The following is a 16,753-nucleotide window of genomic DNA, read 5'->3' on the forward strand; positions in this document are numbered from 1 at the left end:
CATATCAGCATCCGCATCCGCGAATAATTCGTATAAAATCAAAGTCATCTTAATTTCTTATGTAAACAGTTTACATTTCACATCGTCATATTGATTAAACTCTATTGCTCATTCTTAAGGCAGATTCCCCTGAGAAGAATGAGCGTTGCTCTTTGTCAATGTACATTTGAATACATTTATCATTTCGAGTTCTTAGGTTTTCGCGATTGTTACACATAGGAAATGAAACTACTTTTCCGGATTTAAATCGCGTATATTTGTTTTTTCAAACAAACCAACGTTTCGGGCCCTTTACAGGTCCCATGGTCACAGTTAACAGAAGTGGTACAGTCATCAACCAGTTTTGTCTAATATTAATGTAAACCACCTTATTTTTTCGCTATAGTTACAAAAGTTATTAATTAAATGCCTTATTTTTAATTTTACAAAGAACCATTCCAATTTACGCGTTTTACATTTATCGTTTACAATAATTAGTTCAAACATCTTAGATCGAAAATACCTGCAAGAGCTAAGCGGTTAACTACCACAGATTTTGTAATCCAAGTAGGTACGCAGAAGCTGTATAATAAACCTTTAGAATCAAGTTTTTGTTTCACTATAGTTTGAAACCTCGTAAATGGCAAATATGCATTGCCCCTTATATGAAAAAACTTAATTACATTTTCATAAATGTACGGACAACGGCTCGTCTACACATTTTTGTTCGAAAATCGCCTCCAGTGCAACGGAACAAGATACGTCAATGTGTAGCTTGATGTGCTGGCGTGGTACATGGACGCTAGTGTTAAGAATGTTAATCTCTTTAAATTTACCTCTAAAATGACACTCTGGGGCCCAGATTGTAAATTGCCCTAACCGCACGTTTCTGCAGGACAAACATTTTAGCAAAATATGGTATGATATTAAACTGTGAAAGTAGCTGAAGTAAACCAATTTAGCGGTTTCGATGTCTGAAAGTTTTCGTATTTTTTTAATCGCGTACACTGCAGAGCTGAGCCGTTTTGATAACTTACTTATAATGTGGACCCCGTTGCTATTTAGCATCTAAAGTAAAACCTAGAAATACAACTGTAGCAAAAAATTTAAATCCACATCTGCTACCGCATTGATTGATGCGGATATTCACTGCGGATATTCTCGTCATGACATTAATTTACAAACCATCCAGAAACAGACTGAGTGTGAGTAAATATTAGTATGATTAGGCTAGGCAGATAGATTGATTTTTATGCAGGTAATCTTTTTTTTGGTAATAAACGTCACAAAATTATTGATAACATTAAAAAAGATTTAGGGCTACATTTTTTAGGACGTTTTTAATTTGTATTTTTAACCGACTTCAAAAATCGAGGAGGTTCTCAATTCGACTGTATGTTCTTTTTTTTGTATGTATGTTAAGCGATAACTCCGGTATTTGTGAACTGATTTTCATGATTCTTTTTTTGTTGGAAAGGGGGTACTTCCATAGTGGTCCCATTTTATTTTGAAGAAAATCATCCACCTCGAAAATGCTGTTCACGCATGAAGATTCATTTTTATAAATAGCGCCTAACTTTAATTTAGGAGCAATTACTTTAATGGTTGATTTTGCTATTTCTCCAATTCAAGGCGTTTTTCTCTCAATATACTTTGAGTAGTGAGAACCGATTTTTATTATCACCAGTGTCAAGTCCTGTATAGTGGAGAACTAGGGGATATTTCAATAAAACTTAGCAAATAGACGTAATTCCACGTACTTTTGAGGTCGGTTTTTTAGTACTCTGTACTGATCATTATTTTGTTTTTTATTTTATTTATTTGGGAAACATCATAACACTAACTGCATCATAAAATACATTTCATTTTTAAAATATATGAAACAAACACTAGCCAAAACAGTCTCCACTAATGTTTAAAATAAGTTACCTAGATTTCTCATAAATGGCGCTACGACTAAAAAGTCGTTCAAAAACCATATACAAAGACACGACAACAAGCGCATAGAAAAATTCGTGAGGTCCGCTGGTTCGTTCCGTGGCTTAGTTGGTATAGCGCCTGGCACGGTATGTAGAAGACGTCAGTTCGAATCCGGCCAGACCGAAAGAATTTATTGCTTTATTCAATATTTTATGAGTATGTTTTGCGATACTCGATTTATGAATTAATTTCGATGTTTGTTTTTTTGTTGGACAAAGGGTACCGCAGTATTGGTCTCATTTAAATTTAAAGAAAATATTCCACCTAGCAAACTAGGGGATGAATCCGGTTTCTCGCACTTTCCGGTGACCAATTTCAATAAAACTTGGCAAATATATGTAATTGCACGACCTTTGGAGGTCGGTTTTTTTTTAATAAAAAAAGTCACAATTATCAAATAAATAAAATCAGCAACCGAGTCTGCATACGTTGGTGTGTAAAAAACCTGCATCAGTAATAACCCAGTTTCATACACGGGGCGCGGCGGGCGTGCACTCATACGTTTGTATGAACTGACCATACTTGTTTTCTATTATACTATGTACCAAGTTAGGAAAAGGAGCATTAGTTGCCTCATTATCAACAAAAAACAAAACACTCCACTTGTTCTTGCACGTGTTATTTTTCTGGTAGTTCCGAGGATATTTCTTAGGTGAATTTTATTATTGTAGATACAAAAACAATGTTCTCTAGAGGTTGTAATTTCTTTAATAGGATTGTATTCAGTCTCTTCACGCACTTCAAAAATGTTAATAGCATAATAAAAACAATGATCTTACTTTGTCTTGTTTATTTTATTCATTTGATCTCAAAAACTTTTATAACATTGACTTTTCTAACACGTTATACAAAATAATAGTAGCAGTAGAGTTTGTAGTGAAAAATTTCGTCCAAGGAAGTACTGCCACCTTATCTATTTCTGCCGCCAAGCAGTAATGTAAGCATTATTGCTGTTTTGAAGGGTAAAGGTGCTGGTCTCAGGCGCAGTGGCAGTACCTCTCAGATCTTTGTAATTTAAACTTGCGCACGACTTGTTCGCCCGTCACTTGATATCATAAAAAAATACAAACCACGCTGGTATGAAGTCGCAGTTATATTTCTCCCTTACATCAAGATTCAAACTGGATTTGTTAGCAAAACTTAGGACACCTGTTGCAACAAAAAAAAATCTTGTTTAGATTTTTTGAATATCAATTCAATACAAATTTAATTACAAATAGCGACATCTCTAGCCAGGGCTGCTAGCTGTAAAGTTACCTAACTGGGTGACGAAATAATTTCATAGATTTTTCATATATGCTGATACGGCTAAAAAAAGTCCTTGAAAACCAAATATAAAAGATACGATAACTAGAGAAACTCGTGAGGTTCGCTGGTTCGTTCCGTAGCTTAGTTGGCATAGCGTCTGACACGGTTTGATAAAAGACTTCGGTTCGAATCCGGCCGGATCCAAGGAATTTTTTCTAACTGTTCGATCTTTGTATTAATAACTACAACTCTTAATTAAATTTTTATTGAATTGATATTCAGTTATTTTTTGTGAAATTACTCCACTAGTTTGTTATAATTATTAATTATACGACTAAAAAGTCGTTGAAAGACCAAGTACAAAGACACGACGCAAGCGCATACAAGAATTCGTGAGGTCCGTTGGTTCGTTCCGTGGCTTAGTTGGTATAGCGTCTGACACGGTATGCAAGAAGACGTCGGTTCGAATCCGACCGGATCGAAGGAATTTTTTCTGAGTGTTTTTCTGAGTGTTCGATCTTTGTATTAATAATTATAATTACAACTCTTGTTTAAATTTTGATCGACTTCTTCTTATCGCATCGATGACATACATTATACTATTGTGGCCCAGAACTCAGCCACGCCGACCGCGTCACTAGTAATTGCCATTAAATCCTCAAGCGTGCAGGTGTAAAGGCACGCAGGGCACGATATGAGGTGGGCTATCGTTAGTATCGCACCGCACAAGCAGTCCAGGTTAGAACCATCCGAAAATCCCCACCTGACCAAATTGTCCTTGCTCCGACCAGCCTGAGTTCGACGCCTATTCAAACACGTCCAGATCGGCCATGGCAATTCGTGTCCAGGAGGAAGACTTTCAGAAAGCGGGACGATGATATAATAGATGGTATTCTTTCGCGCCAAAGGTTGTTCCTTGCCGGAGCCGGCTCAATGCTCGGAGGATCGAACACAACTTTGACAAAACTTTTCCGACTTCTCAGTCTCTGTTGCACTGTGAAGTAATCAAGCGTAGGGTGCCGATCGACTATAAACGTATTGTATAGAATAGCAAATTTTTATTCTTCTCTTCAGTATTCTGCTCTTCAATGCCAAGTAGAGATAGTAGTAGTAGAGTAGAGATATCGGGGCCCACTGTCGCAAGCGTGTCGCGGCCGGTTTACAGTGCGGATCGCCGTGATTGCACGATCGTTTATCGTGTAATCGATTATTATATGAAGACAGTTTAAATTGATCGTAATCGCGATTCTTTCATTTGGTGGTCTGGAAGGATCAAACAGTACCTAATTTTAACAAATTTTGCAAGACTTTATAGCGAAAAGCTTTCCTCTGAAGCTCGAAGAAAGTAAACGTAACCGACTTTACCACTTACTGCAGAAATACTGATCTTCATCCAGCATAATTTGCTTTTATTGAAGTTTGAGTACTAAATTTACAGATTACGTTATCTAACTTCATACCTACTTCTTTACTTGTACAATTAACAGATCTGCCGTCAGCTAACTATAACGCGACAAAATATTTTTTGAGATATCGTAAACAACCATAACTCAATTTTAGAATTGAAATTGTTTTATGATATTTCAGCTACGCGTCGTTAGGGTAAGTTCCGATAAGTCGACCTTTACTAATTATAACTGTTTTTGAAGAATTTTGTGATTTATTTTTTTACTAGTTAGTGGACGGCAGAGATTGTCAACGATCGTGTAGATGCTATTTATTTATCCTATTACTGTCCTCTTTAATCAATTTATTCAGTTATGTTGTGTTTTCGGACAGATGTCTTGATTAACTTAAGGAATAGCCAACCCGCTGCTTTCCACGTAAGGGGGAGATAATATAAACTCAATAAATTTTTCTTATTCTTATACATAGCTAAGTAGCAACAGTTCTGTTATTCCGACTCGGTGTTGCCGTTTAAACTGACTGATAATTATTGATAATATATGATGATAACAGAAAGCGCAGTTGAAACGGCAATACTGTCAAGAAGAAATAGCGATTTTGACTCCAAATGATGGAATAATGGCAGCAAGAGGATTATGATGACACGAAAACACTCATTCGTTATAGTATACCATATTTATTAAAACCTATCTTGTTCAATACAATGGCACTACTAATAATTAAACTTATATCAAGTATTATTGTAGGTCTTGATTTCACAAATAACTGGTAAAAACGAGAAAAAGGTACGTACTGTTTTGAAACTATAAACAAATTTGATCTATTTATTTATTGATTTATTCATGTAATGTCAGCAACAATAAATAAGAAACAGGTATAAAAACATACAGCCAATTACAGGTTTATGTTCACTGGCATTTTAAATAAATTGATCTGTAGTTACCAACAAAATAATCTGTCGTTATAAACAAATTGGTTGTCACTACAAACAGAACTGCGATTTGAACATAGGTAAGTAAAGTAATCATTTACAACAAACAAGGTCATTATCATAGGTTTAAAAATTGCATGACTTTTATTACGATTAAATTTCTGACTATCAACATAACTTATCGCTAATGTACATCGAAGAGAAAACTAGCATGAATATTTGAAAAAAAATTGTAATTTTTTCATAATTCTACCAAGATTTAGACTGCAAAGTAACAAGCTTTTACAGTCATACTAATGCGTAAACATTCTGTCTGCTTTTTGTCTACATACATCGAGTATATAACCAGAAGTAGAGACGAAATGTCATTTCATTTGTTCGAAAACTATTCTGCCTTATAATTACTGTGACAACTGCGCTCCGATTGGCCAGCCCGAATTCGAAACAATTGGCGGGTGTCGTCAATTGTTTCACTTCAAATCGACCAGTTAACTTGAGCTTTGCTATAATGGACGAAAATTGCAAAATTACATATATAATATTTGATTACCGATGAAATTTGATTCCGTTTGTTTTGTAATAAGATGTTTTGTTGTGTCCCCGCACCACCAAATGGAACAGCACGCCATTGTTAAAGATATTATCTGTATTACAATAAATACAGAATATTTTTGGAATTTACGGAGACGTACACACAGGTCAGTTGTCGGCGCTGTCTATATTTCAGTGCATATGAGAGTTAATATTTACAAGTGATGTACCACTGATGAGTTACCAGTTATGTATGACCCTTATTTCGTCTCTATTCCTGGTTATATACTCCATTTCTACATATAACAGTGACACATACACGCTCAAGTTGTGGCTGATACTTGATAGAAGTTAAATCTCTTTTGTGTAACGCAGTGTTGAAAATTATCATTGATGATTATCATTCATAATAATCATTAAAAATTATCATTAATTACCATCACAAATATAACTTTATAATTCTCTTTATTTATAAAATTAATTGGAACGACAAAATGCTACCGCTAGCAATGTCATGCCATGGGTTTGTATCAGAAACGTATCCAAACTTGTCAAGTGTTAATCTCAAAAAAGGCACACCAAATTATTTTCCCAATTTCATGTTTATTTAGTTTTCTCACTGTTTGTTACTTATAGTCAAAAATTAAAGAGAAAACTGATGATATGAATCTCATAGATAATTATCGGATACATATCGCATAATTATCAGATGATTATCATGATAAAATTATCAAAGAAAATAATTATATCTCGATAATTTCGAATACTGGTGTAACGTATGGTTTATAATGGTTCCTAAATACTGTCACTGGCAAGAGCTGACACAAGATGACCAAAAATATTATCTGAAAAAATAATGCCGCTAGCCAGAAGTGACGATGTAGTATTCAGATGATTCAGACTAACGCCGGAATTTATTCGTAACCTATAGTACAACCACTTAAAACTCATATTCGGACACATAAATGTATATTCTGGCTACAGCTATACCTCCAAACTGGTCACCGTTATAGAGTTCCATAGATAATTCCAGATGTATACTTTGGGGACCGGTTAAAGAACGGACCAATGACATTACCGCTTGATTTTGAGTGTGCACCAATCTGCAAAAATAAAAATTACCAACTTTTAAAAAGAGTACCACTTGAATAAAAAACCTTTATCTACACCTGTACTTTAATCTGTCAATTATAATTTCGTGAACTATATCACAAAGGCGCTCTTTTTAGTTCTGAACCAAAATTCTAATGTCTATGGTACTCGCTTCGATAAGTAAACTGAAAAATTTCAAAAAAGGAACGTCGTATTTTCGTTATTTAAAACAGTCTCCTTAAACGCGTCACTGTGTTCTTGAACAGAATAATGTCTATATATTAACTGCCTCCGTGGCCGAACGGTTACCATGCCGGACTGCCACGCAGAGGTCCCAGGTACGATTCCCGGGCCGGGAGAAATATTTGTATGGCCTACATTTATTTCTCTCGTGAGTTTGGGTGTAATTTGTGGTTCTCTCTGTGTGTGTACATGGCACCCGAGATACAGGGTTTCCCTAGTGCGGGGCTATGTTGATTGTGAGCGTTGTGAGCGTTATTTATTTGTGAAGTTATTAAAATTCACATTATATTATCAAATAATATTACAAAATGTTACTTGTCAGGTACAAAGGCGTAACTATTTGGTAAAAAAAAACTATTTAGAAATAATATAAATAACACAAAAACAGTCTTTAAATAATTATTGGTTTTTTTGATTATTTATATATAGTTGCAGTACACCTTCTTGTGAATGATTTCGTCCAGGGAAGTACTGCCACCTTACCTATTTCTGCCGCCAAGCAATATAGTGAAGATACTGCGTTCTGGTTTCGTTTTCTCAACTTATGTGTCCGGGCATCAGGCGCAATGGCAGTGCATCTCGGATCTTTATGATTTAAGGCTTTAAATGGCACTGCAACTGTTATGGACAGGCATACGACCTGTCCGTCCAGTCGCTTCGTTTATTAAAAAAAGCGGGTTCATCACCGTGTCTTCACATTTTCAGGATTTTTTTAGATACTTACAAGAATGCGTTAATATCTGCCTTATTTTTAACGTTAGGCGGTGCGTTGGCTTCCACCAGACGTAGCTGGAACCTCATCTTCGCATTTGGCCAAGCTGGACCTCGCATTGTAAATAGATCCACCTGAACAGAACATGAATATAAATACAGTTTTTTTAGTAGTTTTTTATAGTTTTTTAGAGTACTTTATCTATTTCTACCGCAAAGCATTAATGTCAGTATTACTGTGTTTCGGTTCGAAGGGTAAGGCTGCTGGTGAAATTACAGGTACGTGGGACTTGTCGATTTATGTCTCAAGGTGACAGGTGCAGTGGCAGTGCCCTCAGATCTTTGATATTTAAATCTCTGTTCGTTCCGTCACTAGATATCATACATAAATTATTAATTTTACTGTTGCTGTCAGCCAATAGAGGAAAAATTCAATAGCCTTCAAAATGAATGCCTAATATTAAAATTAAATAGTACCAAAGGACACAAACCTTTGATTCGGGTATGTAGAGGTTAGAAACGAAGGTTATAAAGTTGTAAGAGTACGTTGTTGGCTGGTGTGCACAATCCCAATCGTGCGGTGGGCAGACCTTTTCTATTCTAGTGCATCGGCTGTAAAAACAAAAATTATTTGTAAACAGTAGTAAAAATCGCTCGTTATTTTATAAATAATGATAACATTTAGAATTAAATTTTTATTGAATTGATATTCAATTATTTTTTGTGAAATTACTCCACTTCGGTTAACGGGAAATAGGAAAATCCAATATACCAGGTTCATCCCCTATGGGACCAATACTGAGGTACCCTTGTTCCAACAAAAAAAGATTCATCAAAATCAGGTCACTAATTTTTTGATTAACGCGTACAAAAAAATACTGTCGAGTGAAGAACCTCCTCGTTGTTTTAAGTCGGTTAAAAAGAACGCGCTAGCGTAAATACCCAATCCGATACAAAACGCTGAACTGAGGTTGGGGGTTATCGGGGAGAACGCTTGCAGGTTTGAACAAAAATTTAAAAGTATTTTTTGGTAAATTTACTATGTTTTTTTTCAAAAAGGCTTAGAACGAAATTCGTCGTTTATGAGGTTAGTCATAGGGATAATATTATTTCATCCTCAAAGAAATAATTGATGTATTGTAAATGTGCACTTTTTAAATAAACGATATTTTTTTTACGTTTGATTCCATATTAGATATAAGGATTAATTATAAATGAACTGCATTCAATGTCATATCAGTATTAAGCATACTGAATTAATATTTGGTATTCAAAAATAATAATATTTAATTTTTTTTTAACGATTGATGACATTTATAACCAGTACATCTTTTGATATTGATCTCCTAATAAATCTTGGTAGCTTGATTGCTCCCTCCATTGAGTAGGTTAGGTTAGTATGTAAAAAAGCTGAAGCCAATTTAAAAAAATATTTTCAGGTCAAATTGTGTTATTAGACTATAATATTAGGTATACAAATGTAATCAACATTTACTTAGTTCTAAAAATAAGTATCTAAATTTTTGTTTTTAATGCTAATGTCCTAGTTTTGAGGCCCAACATAAAACTATCAAAGTTAATTTATACATATCAAACATATTTTGCGTAGCTCACATCCATCGATTTAATTTATTTTATGTCTCAGAGAAAGAGGAACAATTATTAAAAAAGATGACCGTTTAGATATTTTACCCGCTGCTTTTGCAAATTTAAAAAGATCATTTAAATACATGCCTTTTTAATGTTCATTTGTCTTAGTTTTGAGACCCAACTTATAAGCTTAGAATAATAACGCATAGAAACCCAGTCCGCTCACGCTAAGTGAGGCAAATTGAAGCGCGCCCAAAGGGCCTCCACTGAAGGCCCTTCAGTGCTCAAGGTCAACTTGCACCGCGAACAGATCAAGAATTTTAGCTAAAAAGGACGAAATGTGCGGTAAATGAGTGTAAAAATACGTCAGACAAACATAAAATAGATACTAACATCACATTCCACAAGGAAGTAACGCGTTTCAACTTGTATTTTTATATAAATATTCACTAAAACCGAAAATTAACCTACTACTAAAACTAGCCTACATGAATTTGATTTTTGCCTCACTTGTGACAGTTCGTTTGATATGAAACTATCATTCTATGCATTATTATTCTAAGCTTATAAGTATCAAATGTAATTTATACAAATCAACCATTTTTTGCGTAGCTCAGAAACGATTAATATATCCATCGATTTATTTTACGTCCATTAAAACACACGTGTGTTTTAACGCCTAATTATGTACAGTTACACTGCTTTATCTATACACATATTATACGCTCTCTATGTGTTCAGGAACCACATATTACGACTGGCAAAATGGTGGCAAATAAAAACTTTTCTCACAACATGGCACACTACCGTAGTTTTTATTTAATTCATAGACAAACTAGAGTTTGCCGCAACTATCATATCGTTCTATATCAAGCAACGTGTGAAATTCTTGTCAATAGCAAATAATTTTGACAAGAATTCGAAATGTCGAATAAAACTTCATCTCGAGTGATATTAGAATTGAGGTCGAATGAAATTGTTTTGTTTTTCAGAGATGTTCGAAATTTGAATGTAATAATAAAATCGAATTTGATGTTATTATGAAGCAATAGTAACATTTTCACAGATAAGAAATTTGTTCTAACGGAACAGTTTATTTTTAAGCTGGTCGTAATTTGCGGTTTTTCAACACATCTTATAGGGTTTATGACATGTGTGTAGATATAGTATTATTGCTTATTATTGCTGCATTATTGCTTAGGCCGGGAAGTATGGGATTGCTGGACGAGTGTGAGTTGCAAGGACGAGCGCCGGCGAGGCCTTGTATTAATACGAATCAAGCAATCCCCGTTCCCGCCGAGGCATGTATAGAAATTTTCTCAAACAATGTGAGGAAATAATAAAAGACTAAAGAGAGGGAGATGTTTAATAGAAAAAGTAAAAAAGAAATATTAAAAGTAATATTTGTCGTGTTAGGACAATTTCTAAAAGAAAATGTTATTGTTTTTTCAGGTACATTAATAGTAGACTGCTGAACTTCTGATGATGTGTTTGAATGTATATGCTTAGAATAATAACGCATAGAAACCTAGTCCGCACACGCTAAGTGAGGCAAATTGAAGCGCTCCCAAAGGGCCTACACGAGCGGGCGGGCCTTCAGTGCTCAAGGTCAACTTGCACCGCGAACAACTCAAGAATTTTAGCTAAAAACGATGAAATGTGCGGTAAACATAAAATAGATACTAACATCACATTCCACAAGGAAGTAACGCGTTTCAACTTGTATTTTTATATAAATATTCACTAAAACCGAAATTTAACCTACTACTAAAACTAGCCTACATGAATTTGATTTTTGCCTCACTTGTGACAGTTCGTTTGATTGGAAATTATCATTATATGAGTTATTATTCTAAGTGTATATGTATTACTGTATTTTCGTTATCGCTCTTCTGATTAGCGTTCATTTTCGCGACCAAAATAAAAAAGACGAAAAAACAAAAGAATATCAAAACACTTTAGTTTAAGTGTTACCTTTTTTTTCTTTTTTGTAAGTAAGCGGTATAAGTAGGTATTTTTAATTCTCGCAATTATGAACACTGGGCAGCTGGATGTACGAGTTTTTCTTTTGCCTGTTCACATAGTTCATTATGTAACGCAAACATTTTCGAGCATGTTTGAGTAAATCATATTTAAATACATGCCTTAGTTATATAGTCCCACAAGGTTCTTAGTGTTTAACAAACCTGTATAGATACTAAAGTACTAACTGTTTGCTCTCGAGTTTATACCCTTGCGGGCAAACAATGCGATGGCACCGGAAGCTTCCTCTGGTGTTCAGGCAGACGTCACTGGTGCCCGCGTACTGACCTCCTGTAGCGCAAGTTGCTTCCCCAGTTTCGCATTCATCGATATCTGTAGAAATTTATACGGTGAGATTTTGTTTAAATAAATTCCTGTGCAGGCAGTACTTGTTAGGGTAAACCGCGTATAACATTTAAAAATGCAAACAATCAATTTTAGAATGTTTTCTGTTTTTAATTACAATTTTTTTAATACACTTTACATATAGTGCAACACAGACGGCTCTATTAATTGCTTGGTATACACTCAGCTTGCCAGTCTGATGCAGCAAGCGAATAGCTTTAAGGGTAAGCCTGAAAATCGGCAATGCTGAGTCTTCATCCTTTTTGTCCACATTACGGGTCTTTTGTATAATTGTTCGATTATGTTTGTTTATGTGTTTTGTGGATAAATAAATGTATTTTTGTTTATTTTATTTATTTATCAGATCATGGGAATAGGCTTGCGCAGTTTCGAGTAACGGTATTCATTCCGGGGCACAAAACCAAGCCAAAATTTAAAAATTTCGGATCGCCGCGATATTCATTTGAAGCATCATAGACAGAGACAACTTTAGCAGTACAGTTAAAGCAGTACAATCTAGACAAGTACACGGGGTAGATGCGGAGGTGGCGGCGCCATTCACGCGCGCCCTTGCTATTCTCAATCGAGTATCTGATACATTGACTCAATGATATTATATAATTGACTTATTTTATTGCACTTTGAGTGAATTCAATTTATATGTCTTCTCTAACGAATTAGGTTTTTCTGTAATGGTAGGCTTAAGTTGTAATGTACAAATAAATAAATAAAACTCGAGAAAGCTAAAGCCGGATTTACATTTATCTGACGTGTCGTGTCGTGAAGCGTCAGAACGGTATTTTCACGTCAAATTATGACACACTAGTACAAAATTATATTCTGCCTCCGCGGTCGAACGGATACCATGGTGGATTGCCACGCAGAGGTCCTGGGTTCGATTCCCCAGCCGGGAGAAATATGTGTACGGCCTACATTTATTTCGCTCGTCTATGTGTGTGTCCATTGCACCCGTGATACAGGGTTTTTAGTGTGGGGGATATAAAAAAAGCTAACCATATTATATGTATGAAGCCGATACAATTCTGACGCGTCACGACACGACACGTCAGACAAATGTAAATCCGACTTAAACAGGTCATTACCATGAATTTTTGTATACAACAACGTAGAAGCTGTGTAGTAGACCTTTAGTGTAAATTGAAAGTTATGTTGTAAAACAATATTATGCCCCAGTTCGCCCACATGTTAGGACATTATACACTAAACCTTACCAATACAGCTTTTCTTATCTTCAGACAGCCTGTAACCTGACGGGCAAGTGCAGCGGTAGCTGCCGGGTTCGTTTAGGCATTTCCCCACGCACAAGATCCTGTTCTTGTACTCAGTGCACTCGTCGACGTCGTTACATGTGCTGTTAACAGAAAAAGAAATGAAAAATTATATATTTTGAGTTACTTTCATCACAAATCTATAAACATCTGATAAAGAAACGCGTTAAATGCAAAAATTTTAAAATTTTTGATCAAAAAAGGAACCGACCTCAAAAGTTCGTAAAATTACATCTATTTGCTAAATTTTATTGGAATTGGTTAACGGAAAGTGCGCGAAACCGAATTCATCCCCTAGTTTGTCACCCTTAGAGGTCGAATATTTTCTTCAAATTTAAATAGGACCAATACTGAGGCACCCTCTTTCCAACAAAAAAGAATCATCAAAATCGGTTCACGAATACCAGAGTAAGGGTGAGGCCAGACGAGCTTAATTTTGTGAGTTGTGAGTTACGTTTTCTCGACCGAAATTCAGTTGGAGCGCCAGACGACCGTATTTTATTCAGTTGCTTTTAAACGTTTATAGCGTGTTTGTCGTAATAGGAGTAAACCTACCAGTCCTAATTACGCCCGTAAGTCGGCAGATAACTTATTTTGCGTCGTCGTGTGAAACAAACCGTACTTTTTTTATGAAACCAAATGCAGCTCAAACTACGCAACTCAAACTACGCGACTCACAACTCACAAAATTATGCTCGTCTGGCCTCACACTAAGTCGGTTAAAAAACAGGTAGATATTGTTATGTACTCCGTAACTAGCGCTAGCAAATGCTGTCACATTTAAAACTAATAAAACCCAATGAGTGTAAGTAGAACGACATGTCTTTCCGTGAACGGGAAGCATGATTTAAGTGAACGAAAAAAAGAGTAGTAAATAAATTAGGGCGCCTTCAAATTAAGCGTTTGAAGAAATGCTGTTGAAAGGCTCGGTACACATCATTTATTGTAAAATAGGAATAGGAAGAAAGGTAAAGTAAAGGCTGTAACAAAACAAAATAACGGTACCTATAAACCTGTGCTTATACCGTTACTGTACCTGTGTTACCTGTGTTATTGTACCTGTGTACAATCATATACAAACTCTCTCTACATGAATTTCAATGGTAACTGGTCAGAATTTTATAATATGAAGTCGAGCACGTGTGCTCGCTTCGGAAATTTAATAGAGAGTGGCGACGGGAAAAATAAAAGTAAGAGTAACGAAGACAACGAATTAAAGTACGGTTCCAAATTACTGACTATGACGGAAACCCTTGCCTGAGAGGAGATCCGTGCCAGCAGGGACAAATATATGGGTTGATGATTATGACTGAGATCGTTGCTGTCCCTAATTATTTAGTATTATCGACAACCAATCTTCTTTTTTTGGACAGTGTCTGTTAACAACTAGATATGAGAAGGAGCTTAACACGAACCTGTTATTATCTGGATTGAGTCTGTATCCTCTATGGCAAGAGCATCGGTATCCTCCCCACACATTGTTACAGCGATGCTCGCATAGAGATCCTGCTGGATGCTCTGTACATTCGTCCACGTCCACGCATACCTGAAAAAAACAGTCAAAGTGTGTTAAATTATTCCAAAAATATATTCTATATACTTGTTTATTTGCTCTTTGCATCAATAATAACAAACTAGCGGAATATTTTCGCAGGTAGTAAATACATCATGATATTCAATACTATATTGTAAATTAATATAGCGACATCTCTGTCAGTTTTCTGGTAGCTGTAAAGGTACCTGAATTAGTAAAGAAATTTTCATAATATCTCTCGGGTGGACAAAAAGCCATAAACGCCTAAAATTAAGATCCACAAACAGCACTTAGAGACATTTCTCATAATACATAATCCAGTAAGATCGCAGAAATTTCTCAAAAAAAAAAAGATATATATCATGGTAGAACAAACATGATATTCAGTAACTTAGATTCCAACCACTTCTTGGAAAATGTTTACATAAAATTTGGAAGATGAAGTCCATATGTCGCGGTAAGTCCGTGCAATAAATTATGGCATGAATTCCTCTCCTTGGAGAACACCCGTGCCTATTAATCACTACATAATAATAATTATTTAATAGGGTTGATATACAAATTCGGAAGAGTGGGATAACAATGGTGTCAACTTGTCCTATCTGATATTTGCAGATGATCTCGTTCTATTCTTCAGATCTTTAGATAATGGTACAACAGCTTTTTTAAGCCTCCGTGAGTGTGGGCCTAAGGATGAATATATCCAATACGAAAGTTAAATGGCGAATGTCTCCAGAATCACAAATCCTACAGTTAAAATAGGAAATTAGAGCTGAAGCTATGAAGATAGTTGACCATATCTTTTATATTATATTGTTATTTAGTAAAAAGCATTAGCGAAATGAGATCACAGATTACCGAATGCAGTCCGCACTCGGTAATTTAGATGACATCTTGATATCGGTTGATATTCCGCAGTATTTGAAGACCTGCTTTGATTCCTGCCCACCGTGACTTACGGTACCGAGACGTGGTCGCTCACACAGAAGGATGTATACAGAATGAGAGTTACACAAGGAGCTACGAAACGAGTCACGCTCTGCATCCAACTCATAAATCGAATTCCAAAACCCTAAGATGAACTAAGGTCCGGGACATAGGAGATTGGATAACAAACTTAAAATGCCGCTGGGCAGGACATATTGCGAGACGTGGTGAAGACAGCTGGAGTTAAGCGATAACCGAATGGTGGCCAAGATATGGTTATAGAAACGTGTGAGATGGGTGGACAACATTGTCAAAGTTGCAGGCCGTAGATGGGTGAGCCGGCCCTGGGGTTAACACTTGTTCTTTGTCCGATATCCGTCCAAACAATTGCTGTCAAATGAGTAATACTCGACCAATTTAAAAGGTGCAAGATGCGAATGAAGCTTCATACTTGACATTGTTTTTTGCTTTGGTCGTGTATTACTTACTTGACAGTAAGTTGCTTCGGACTGTTGTACAATGGAGAACTCGAGTGATCCCCTGGATCGTGGTGAGTGGCAAATTACGAGAGACCTATACTCAGTAGTATTGAAGTCAGGCTGTGGATGATGACGGTGATACAAATTCAGCGCTGATTTAACTATTTTTTTTACAGAATTGTGTAAAAAATACGTATGAAATTATGTACTTTGTTATAATTATTAATACAAAGATACACTTAGAAAAAAATCCTTTGATCCGGCCGGATTCGAACCGATAGCAAACCGTGCCAGATACTATGCCAACTAAGCCACGGAACGAAACAGCAAACCTCACGAATTTTTCAATGTACTTGTTGTCGAATCTTTATATCTGATTTTCAGCAACTTTTTAGCTGTAGCGCCATCTATAAGAAATCTATGAAACTATTTCGTCACCCAGTTA

At 35.8% G+C, this 16,753-nt stretch overlaps 1 protein-coding gene across 1 annotated transcript in view; it reads right to left on the reverse strand.

The window, feature by feature from the left end:
* Nucleotides 1-6,867: 6,867 nt before the first annotated feature.
* Nucleotides 6,868-16,753, reverse strand: part of LOC113228256 (fibrillin-2-like) — a 40,992-nt gene continuing 31,106 nt past the window's right edge. The window contains exons 13-19 of the mRNA XM_026461522.1: nucleotides 16,318-16,469; nucleotides 14,784-14,914; nucleotides 13,312-13,451; nucleotides 11,923-12,067; nucleotides 8,614-8,734; nucleotides 8,136-8,257; nucleotides 6,868-7,179 (exon numbers count right to left, since the gene is read on the reverse strand). Of these exons, the coding sequence (XP_026317307.1) occupies nucleotides 7,017-7,179; nucleotides 8,136-8,257; nucleotides 8,614-8,734; nucleotides 11,923-12,067; nucleotides 13,312-13,451; nucleotides 14,784-14,914; nucleotides 16,318-16,469 (974 nt within the window). The 3' untranslated portion in view covers nucleotides 6,868-7,016. The remainder of the gene's footprint in view (nucleotides 7,180-8,135; nucleotides 8,258-8,613; nucleotides 8,735-11,922; nucleotides 12,068-13,311; nucleotides 13,452-14,783; nucleotides 14,915-16,317; nucleotides 16,470-16,753) is intronic.

This window comes from Hyposmocoma kahamanoa, unplaced genomic scaffold (genome assembly GCF_003589595.1).
Source record: "Hyposmocoma kahamanoa isolate Upper Pololo Valley unplaced genomic scaffold, ASM358959v1 224, whole genome shotgun sequence".
In the NCBI taxonomy this organism is placed as follows: domain Eukaryota; kingdom Metazoa; phylum Arthropoda; class Insecta; order Lepidoptera; family Cosmopterigidae; genus Hyposmocoma; species Hyposmocoma kahamanoa.